Source organism: Sarcophilus harrisii, chromosome 2 (assembly GCF_902635505.1).
Source record: "Sarcophilus harrisii chromosome 2, mSarHar1.11, whole genome shotgun sequence".
Lineage (NCBI taxonomy): Eukaryota > Metazoa > Chordata > Mammalia > Dasyuromorphia > Dasyuridae > Sarcophilus > Sarcophilus harrisii.
The window spans coordinates 332,788,309-332,798,495 of record NC_045427.1 but is presented as its reverse complement, the minus strand read 5'-3'; the positions used below and the strand labels follow the sequence as shown (position 1 = coordinate 332,798,495).

General features: G+C 43.6%; 1 protein-coding gene across 1 annotated transcript; it reads left to right on the top strand.

Annotated features, from left to right (window-relative positions):
* Window positions 1–6,954: 6,954 nt before the first annotated feature.
* NKX2-1 (NK2 homeobox 1) lies at window positions 6,955–9,949 on the top strand. Its single transcript, XM_012549368.2, has 2 exons — window positions 6,955–7,624; window positions 8,788–9,949. The coding sequence occupies exons 1-2, from the start codon at window positions 7,258–7,260 to the stop codon at window positions 9,468–9,470; spliced, it is 1,050 nt and encodes a 349-aa protein (XP_012404822.1). The 5' UTR covers window positions 6,955–7,257; the 3' UTR covers window positions 9,471–9,949.
* The last annotated feature ends 238 nt before the right edge of the window (window positions 9,950–10,187 follow it).

Here is a 10,187-nt window from a genome sequence, read left to right as displayed (position 1 = left end):
TACCACCCACATTGGTCCCTGCGTAATGGCTCATTTCCTTCTACTCTAATATCAAGAGCAAAGTTCCATGAAAAATATATGAAAACCTGAGATGGAAAATGCCATCCACATTCAGAGAAAGTATTATGGAGACTGAATATGAATTGAAGCAAGTATTTTCATCTTTTTTGTTTGTTTTCTTTCCCATATTTTTTCCCTTTTGGTCTGATTTTTCTTGCATAACATGACAAATATGGAAATGTTTAAATGAATTGCACATATTTAACTTATTCATATTATATACATTACATTTGAAAAAAATGAAGTACTATTGACAATTAAAAAAAAGAAAAACACATGAAAACAATCTTATTTGCCTTGAAAGACCCTCTGCCGAAGTTATGTAAGAATAGATATTCACACCACTAAGACCAATAAGCCTGAGATATTTTTATACTTTATTAGATGTTATGAAATATTTTATACAAAGTATTAATAGTTTGATGTTTTTGTTTTGTTTTGTTTTGTCTTTTTTTTTGCTGAGGCAATTGGGGTTAAATGACTTGTCCAGGGTCACACATAACTAGGAAGTGTTAAATGTCTGAGGCCAGATTTGAACTTAGGTCCTCCTGACTTTAGCCCTAGCTGCCCCTAGTTTTTTTTTTTTTTTTTTTTTTTTTTTTTTTTTTTTTTAAAGAAGGGTTAATGGATGGATGAATAAAAATCTGGATTAATGCCTCACTAGCAAGCCTACCCTTGTCACCTTGGAGATCAGGTCCCATGGAGGCTAATAGAAGGTGCTGTAGATCCTGTGACTCTCCATCACCCTGATTTGGATTGTGGATCCCAGGTAGTATAGCATCCTAGGATGATGCCCCTGAATTCCGACTATCTCTGGACTTAAATGTGAAGCTGTATACCGAGGACTAGAAATGTCAGCGATTGGGATACATCCTAGAAAAAAGAAGAGAAACTTTTCTGAGGAGGGGTCAGAGAAGAAAAGGGTATCACAGACAATGACAGATTTCTCTACTAGGAACCCAACGTTCCCCAGAAACTCCCCTACCGAATCAAACATTCAGCCAGCGCTTATGAAAGGGGACTGGCAGGAGGATAAAGAAACAGGGTCTTTCCGCAAATGAAGAACTGATGAAAGGATACTGAAAGAGCTGAAAATGCCAAGTAAGTAGGAAATGAAGATTAGAATTTGAAGAGAAGGACTTGTAAAATATCTAGAGTTTGCTTGTTTCCTTGGCCTTATTTCTTTGTTGAAGGAAAGGCTGAAAAAAAGGCAAAGTTTTCCCGGGTAGGTCAAAGTGCAGCATTTTGTGGTGAGCTAACTGTTTAGATAGAACTATCTGGGAGCTCTCCAGCGTCTGTCTGTTCCAACACGAAAGCCCTACATATACACAATGAAGAACGGAATAAATGCAATATAAACAGTTTCAGTTTCCTACCGGGAGATCATTGAGCTTCTTTTCTTACAAGCTTTGTCTCACTCTGACAATTGCCGGTGTGTTTATCTTTGTGCATCAGCCTAAGTTCTTGTCTCTTTCTCCTCTAAAGGCTTTACTTTCAGTCTTTTAAGTATCTCACTGGAAGTGTGGCATAGTAGCTAGAGAATAGGTCACATTGGTTTCGAGACTCTGGGCAAGTCAATTAATCTCTCATTGCCCCTTCTATGGATAGGTAAGAGCAGGTTTTGACATTTCTCTGTAAATGTACTTCTCCCACTTGGGAGGTTCCTATATCAAGGAAAACATAGGAAATGTTCCTTCATTCTTGCTAAGGTTGCTTTTCTCTATTAGTTTTCCAGGTTCTTGATGTTTTTTTGCTTTTTGTTTGGTTTTGTTTTGGTTTGGTTCCCCCATCCCCCAACCCCTTGTTTATTTGCTGCCTTTTTCTAGTGAGGACCAATGTCTTGGACATAGATCACTTCTGAGAAACCTAACCTGGAGGCCCCTGTAAACTTTAGGCCTAGTGATTTCTGATGCAGGGGATACGACCTAGGGCTGGAATAGTTGGAGAAATGGTTCAAATGGGGACAAATGTAGGAGTCGGGAGAGAGTCCAAGACAAAATTGATATAAGGTCCCAAGCTTTTTATGAATGAAGTATTCAATCTATATCAGGTTCATTTTGAGATCAAAGTGTAGCCCTAACCAGATTAAAGAGTAAAACTTGCTCAACTCCTCCCTTCCCCCTTCTATTCCTAGGGGAATCGAGAGTCCTAGGGAAAAGAATACAACTTTCAACCACCACAAAGGTATCTGAACAATCAGAAAATTGAGGGGGGGGGAAGGGGGAGAGAAAAGGGGGCAGGAGGAAGAGGGGAGGGGAAAGAGGGTTAAAGGAAGAGAAAGTTAGGTTGGTAAGGGAGCTGCTTACAGTGTACTTCAGCATAGCCTCAAAAATGGGGCGGGAGGAGGGTTAAACCCAAAGATCAGTTCAGGGAAAGGGAACTTCTCCAGTCCAGTATCTCAATGTTTCCACATTTGAATTTACTTAAGTGTACCCGCTTGGTTCCCGAGGACATACCGGGAACTCCGAGAAACAAATTCCTTAAGGTTTTAGGAGAATTTAGTAAACTGCTCTTAAGGGCCAAATCTCTCCTCCCCCTGCCCTCGATAGTTTAACCCCTTGAAGCAGACGGGACTCTCGGAAGCCGATAGTACAAGGAAGGAAAGGGTGAGAGATCTCTCCAGAGAGGGCGTCAAAACTCAGTTTTTACGGCTGAATTACTTCCCAAACCCAATAAGTAAATAGTGCTTCTACGCTCTCAGACCCTGTGACCAACTCCACCAATGCTATATAGAATAGAGTAAAATGTATTGAAGAGTGAGGTGTATGTGGTGCGAGGAAGGAAATGGAAACTTGCAACTTGTTCCAGAGGATGCGGAGCTTCTCAACTTTCGGAAAATATAGAGTGAGGAGGAAAGGGCTGGCTTGTGCAGCTGTAGAAGACTTGTATTACTGCAAAGAAAGGGTGAAATGAAGGGGGAAAGGTGGTGTAAAGTGGGAAGCATGGTTCCCTATTCTAGATTAATCTGCAAAAGTTGCAGTCAGAGAATTATATAGACTTGAAATGGCGAGTCAGAGAGGGATGTAGACACAGGCGCACAACTTTCCTAGATAGGAAATAGGGAGAAAAGTAATCTCCAAAAGGGGTTAGAGGATGCGAGAAAAATAATAACAGACAGTTTAAAGTATTTTGAAGGAAATAGAGCTCATTGAAGGCCTCTGGTCAGTCTCCTGATTCTCTCTTTCCCTCCCTTTCTCCCTCCCTCTCTGTATGTCTGTGTCTCTATCTCTCCTGTCTCTGTCTCTGTCTCTGTCTCTGTCTCTCTCTCTCTCTCTCTCTCTCTCTCTCTCTCTCTCTCTCTCTCTCTCTGTGTCTCTTCTGTCTCTGTCTCTCTGTCTCAGTTTCTGTCTCTGTCTCTCTGTCTCTCTCTCTCTCTCTCTCTCTCTCTCTCTCTCTCACACACACACACACACACACACACACACACACACGTAGCAAATTGGGCATTTGACCAGGTTTTTGAATCATGAATCAAATGATGGTTTTGTCAAAGTTGTCCCGAAAGCGAAGTCCACCGCAAAACCATTGTCTCTTTTCCCATCTCATCTTCGGCTCAACAACTCAATCTCGGGGGGGGAGAAAGTCTGAAAAGGAGAAAAAGAAATCAATGCTATCATTTGGACGATTAGTTAAGGGTCACAAAAAGGCGGTTATGCAGAGTTTTAAAAATCTCAGCTGACTTCCCAGTCCCTTGAAGTTCCTGCTAGAAGAATGCAAGAGCTTTCTAAGCAGCTCAGGAGTTCGTCCTTCTTATTTGTTCCAAGAGCAAGCTTTTCCGCCGTCTAGAAAGACACAGTCGTCGGAGGAGAAGGAAGAATCTTGGAGCTTGGTGTAGTGGATTTACCCTAATCACAGGTCCCGAATGATTGACAGCGCCTCTTTCATTGTCTCATCCGCCCTCCCCTCTCTCCCACTCCCCACCTCCCAGGCAATTATAATATTTAACTGAACTCAAAGCTATTATAGAACAAGTTCTTGTAGACTTGGGGAAGGGAATGAAACTTTCTATAAAAATAAAGAAACATAGGGGATAATTTGGAATAATATCCTGAAATAAACTCAATCGGGAATGAAAACAAAGGGGAAAAAAACCTGTTGCCTTCTTTCACTTTTTTCCCCTCTTTAAGCTTATTTTCAGTATTATGTATGGTGAAGATCATATATAGACAACGATTTGAAGGAAATGGAAGAAGTTCTGGGATCCTTAGAAAGTTGGAGTTAAGAGACTCGCTGTCTGTAGCAGGTACACGTACGTCTAAAAAACGTAGCTCTAATCCAAAATAAAATTGAAAAATAAAAGACTTTCTTTCTTATTCTTTCTGGAAACTCTTGGAAGAAATCATGAACAAACGTTAACTAAATGTTTGTAGTCTACAAAACTTTGTTTGGGTAACACAAGAGCAATATGAACTTTCCTTGAAGAAAAGAAGATTGTTCTATGTCCTCTTGAAATTGAGCTTAGATACATATATTGTTTCATGTTGTGTTTCTTATAGACTGGGAAACTATTTGGGAAAATGTGAAACACGATAGAAAAGAAACTCCTTTGGCTTATCCTTTGAGAAAAGGTGCTCAAAAGAGTATTTATCACTGTGCATGTGTACATAAGTATTTCCATATACATACAAAATATAGAGACAACTACAAGATATCTTCCTCTCTTCCTAGGCTCGGAATGCAGAAATTATATTAGGAAATGGTGCCGGAGAATTCTTTTCGAAAAAAATAAAGAAAGAAGATCATTTGAGTTGTATCTTGTTCTTGAGTGCTGCCCTTCTCTAACAGTGTCGTTTTCCATCTCCAGTAGCGAATTATGGCCGTCATTAAAACCGAATGAAAATTTTATGTACTAAGGAAGATTATGATTCCACCCCTTTTGGTGTGAGTGAAATGTGTGCGTCTGTGTGTTTACGTGTTCTTAAAATCCCAAGCAATCAAACAGGAAAAGAAACTTGCAAAAACATATTACTACTGAGGAAAGGGAGCCTGTGCCTTTAAAACCTGAATTAAAATGTCAAACGGCGCAACGTATTCAAATTGTATATCACTGAAACGGTGGGAAGAGAAAAATAAATGCGTCCTTTGACTTACATGACTTTGAGGACAATACTTTATTTTAAAAAATGCCTCCTGCATTCAATTTTTCTGAGGTACAGACTTACTCCTAAAGACGAAAACAAACTAAGGAATTTCAGAGACAAAAACAAAATGAGAAGACAAAAAACAAAACAAAAAAAAAAACAAAAAAAACTTTCCAGTCTTAAACTAAGAATCCATTTCCATAATAATTGATGTTCTCTATAAAGACACCTAGCTGTAAAGAAAGAAGGGGAGGAGTACAAGGGACCAAAAGTGAAAGGACAGTAAGGGAACTGGTGGCAGGAAGCATCCCTAAGCTGGTATTGGCATAGAAAAGAATTCTTTCTGCTTGTGCCAATTTCGAGGTACAAAACTTACATTTAAAGGATGGAAAGCCTCATAATAGAAACCTACTTTATCCTTAAAGGTTTCTTGCTCGCGAAGCAAGAGGTGCACAAATGAAGTAAATTTATCCTTATATGTTAATATCCATTTTCAATCACATGGTGACGTTTTACGGCACTACTTAAAATATATTTGATTACTTCCCAAGTGTACTTTTACATTTTTTACACTATGGGATGAGAGTCCGAGAATATTGATCAAAATAAAATTTCCCCGAATTCTCTAGAACTGAAAGCCGCTGGTCTCTAGGCATATAGGCTGTCCTTTTTCTTCCCGCCCAGTGTGTTGCATGTGATCTCTGACTCTTATTTCCGCTGCCCAGAAAAGAGACTTTGATTCCAAAATTTGGTTTTTGTCAAAAGCAACGAAGCGGGGAGCATGTCTGCTTCCCTTCGTCTTTTTCTCAAGAAGAATTGAAAATAGGTTTTTCCAAGATCTCAGTTTCTGTCTGACATTGTGCTCACTCGAAGCCGCGTGCCTGTGTGTCCCCTGGAATGGAAAGATGCTCCTGAGGGTGATGACTAGGCGTGGTGCCATCTATATCGATCCACTCCCATCTAATTAACGAACTAATTCCCCACTTCCACTCTTACACACTTCCAAGATTTCCCAGCTGTGTGTTCACCCGATTGAGTTTTTACCCTGGCATCTTTATTGGTACACACATCCTCTGACAGTACCAGGGCAGACGTGAGTGTGTGTTTGTGTTTATGTGTGCTTGTGAGTTGAAGTGTGGTGATCCTCAGTAGTTCAGGGCCTGGTGGAGGTAAGACAGCCTCTCCAATGTTGCGAGTTTCGTTCCCCTCCTAAGCTGCAGGTCAGCCCAATATGATTCTTCTTTGGTAGGAAAAAAGGATCTGAGGAGCAGACCGCTGTCTCTTTGACAGTGTGGGAAAATCTTCAACTATTTTGGGAACAGCATTAATCTGGAGCTTTTTGGTTTGTTCACTATTTGCTCTTTGCTGAGGAAAGTCCGACGCTGTCAGAAGCAAACTGGAGAGTACGAGTCTGGGAGGGCAGTGGGGAGAAGTTCTGGCGGGCTCAGGTGATAATCCAAACTCCATCCCAGCACCAAATCCCCCTATTCCGCTGGCCCGGTAACCATAGGAGAAAGTAATTTCACTTTTTCATTCTACAAGTTGATTGAAAAGCAGCATTTACCTTTTCTCTCTCACTCCTCCTCTTTTGCTCCCCCCTACCATCCCTCTCTGCTTTCATTCCCTCCTCTTCCTCTCTCCCACCGACCCTACTGACACCCCACAAGAAATCGGGGGTGTGTGTGAGGAGATGGGGGGAGGGAAGGGAGGAAAAAATGTCCCGTCTTTCCTTCTCTCTTCTTTTAAGATTTAAAAATCCTGACAAGTGAAACTTAAAGGTGTTTACCTTGTCATCAGCATGTAAGCTAATTATCTCGGGCAAGATGTAGGCTTCTATTGTCTTGTAGCTTTAGTGCCTACGCCCCGCCTCTGGTGGCTGCCTAAAACCTGGCGCCTGGCTAAAACAAACGGAAGGCAGCCCCTGAGCCTCCACTCAATCCAATTAAGGCGGACTTGGTCCACTCCGTTACGTGTACATCTAACAAGATCGGCGTTAAGGTAACACCAGAATATTTGGCAAAGGGAGGGGGAAAAAGCAGCGAGGCTTTGCCTTCCCCCCTCTCTCTCTCTTTTTTTTTTTCCTCCTCTTCCTTCCTCCTCTAGCCGCTGCCGAATCATGTCGATGAGTCCAAAGCACACGACTCCTTTCTCTGTGTCTGACATCTTGAGTCCCCTGGAGGAAAGCTACAAGAAAGTGGGCATGGAGGGGAGTAACCTCGGGGCTCCGCTAGCGGCATACAGACAGAGCCAGGTAGCCCAGCCGGCTATGCAGCAGCATCCGATGGGTCACAACGGGACCGTGACTGCCGCCTACCATATGACCGCTGCTGGGGTACCCCAGCTCTCACACACCGCTATGGGGGGCTACTGCAACGGCAACCTCAGCAACATGAGCGAACTGCCTCCTTATCAGGAGACCATGAGGAACAGCGCCTCGGCCACAGGCTGGTATGGGGCCAACGCGGATCCACGCTTCCCCTCTAGTAAGTGTTACCCCAGGAATAGGCAAGAACGAAGGGAATGGGTGAGTGCGGGGGAGGGTAAGCTTGGTTAGCTGAAGGGACGTCCGGGTAGAGGCGCAAAAGAGTACAGGGAAGTTAGGGGGCCCTCCCTCTTCTTTTTGTCAAGGGAATCAGAGAAGAAGGGGTAACAGCGTCCAGGGAGTCCCAGATACTACCCAATGGAAAATCTCCCTTTATTTCTCTTCCTCTTCTCCATACTCTTCCTATCTCTCCTAATACCTCTTTGGCGAGGTCTAAGAGAAAGAGATCATGGATGGAGATTGTGTCCTTACCATGGGAAAATTTTCCTGTGGGAAGGAAGCAAGTTGATTAGGGGGTAAAGGGTGGAGGACGAGTGGCATCAGGGAACTACATTCGCGGCCTGGCCTGAGATTGCGGGAAAAGCGAGAAGGGGGTTAGTCTAGGGTACAAGGCACAAAGTACAGGGACTTCAGTCACTGATGAAGTAACTGGAGAAAGAGAAAGAGAATGGTGAAAGGCAAATTAGCCAAGTCCTTTGCTCTGGAGAGAAAGAGACTTCTCTGTACAGAAGTAAGCGGTTTTGCCTTTCACCAACATTTGACTGGGTGAGGAGGCACGCTGAATATGGAGGAAGGGGGGAGATTAGAGCTGTTTTAACCCAAGGCTTTTCCCTGCCCCACAATTCCAAATCTCAGATTTTCTCTGAAATGAAACCCTTCCTTCCTTAAGGCCCGCAACCTCTTTTCTCTATACGAATTGAAATGGATTCGATTGAGTTTTCCAAAACAACTGAGACTTTTCTTGCAGAAGCAAGTAGATAAGGATATATGTCGTCCAGAGAGCGGGAAATCTGAATTCCCAGTCTGTGTACTGCAGTTAGCACTGCATCTAGGAATTCTACAGAAGTCCCTCAAGTTCTATACTGTCTCATTGAGTCTTGTAGACCAAGAGAGAAAATACTTTCCCCGCTTAACAAAAAATAAATAATGAAAATCCCCAGCCTCCCTTACCCCTGCCCAAGGGACTGGGTTGGTGAACAGTATGCCTAGGCGGGGCGGTCGGGGCCTAGAAGGGTGTGGTGTGGGACAAGTAGCTAGGGAGATCCGAGGCGGAATTGTCGCCGAGGTTCCCAGCCCGACCCATGTACTATTGTCACCTTGCAGTCTCCCGCTTCATGGGCCCCACGAGCGGCATGAACATGAGCGGCATGGGAGGCCTGGGCCCTCTGGGGGATGTAAGCAAGAACATAGCCCCGCTGCAGAGCGCGCCGAGGCGAAAGCGCCGGGTCCTCTTCTCCCAGGCGCAGGTGTACGAACTGGAGCGGCGCTTCAAGCAGCAAAAGTACCTGTCGGCTCCTGAGAGAGAACACCTGGCCAGCATGATCCACCTTACACCAACCCAAGTAAAAATCTGGTTCCAAAATCACCGTTACAAGATGAAGCGACAGGCCAAGGACAAGGCCGCCCAACAGCAGATGCAGCAGGACAGTGGCTCCTGCCAACAACAGCAGCAGTCCCCACGGAGGGTGGCGGTACCGGTTTTGGTCAAGGATGGCAAACCATGCCAGGCGGGGTCTAACGCCTCTAGCGCTGCTGGCCTCCAAGGTCACCAGCAGCAGGGGTCCGCGGCTGCGGCCATCACTGTGTCCAGCAACGGCACCAGTCTGAGCCAGCACCCGAATCACCAGTCCAGCAGCGCTGGTCAGTCCCCAGATCTGGCCCAGCACTCAGCCAGTCCTTCATCCCTTCAAAGTCAAGTGTCCAGTTTGTCCCACCTGAACTCTTCGAGCTCGGACTATGGCGCTGCCATGTCCTGTTCTACCTTGCTATACGGTAGGACCTGGTGAAAAAGATTTCATACCAAAAACAAATGAGCCCTCCCTCCACTCTCCACAATCACACACACACACACACACACACACACACACACACACACACACACATTGAATCAAATCCGCTGCTCCCACGTTATATTTCAACTTTTCCTAGTAATCTGTCCGTTTAAACAAAAGCAACAAAAACCAAACTGCTGGACGCCTTTCTTTTCTGTGCTTTTTAATTTGTTGTGTTTTAATAGAAGCAAAAAAGTGAATTTAAGGTTTCTTTAAGGAATCTTTAAACAGAAAAAGACGGACAGAATAAGAAATTAGGGGTTTCTCTTAGGTGATGAAAATGGGTTTAAACGTCTGAATGAGGCTTTTCCGAGAGGGCCATAGTGATTTTGGACTTTATAAGTACATGTATGTGTGTGTATGTGTGTGTGTGTATGTATATCGCACAGATATATCATATGCATATACATGTATATATATGCAAACGTATATACTCATGTGTATATGGGTATATATACTCTATACACATATACATACAAACATACATATACACACATATACAAACACACATACACACACATACTACCAAACAACAATCACCAATACACATTACTAGACAATGTAAATACAAAGATTTCGGAAGTGGGGAATCTGGGGAAAGAGGAAAGGCGCTTTTACCAAACCCACTCATCACGGAAACAAAGGAGGAACAAGGCATACGGGGCTTCAGTC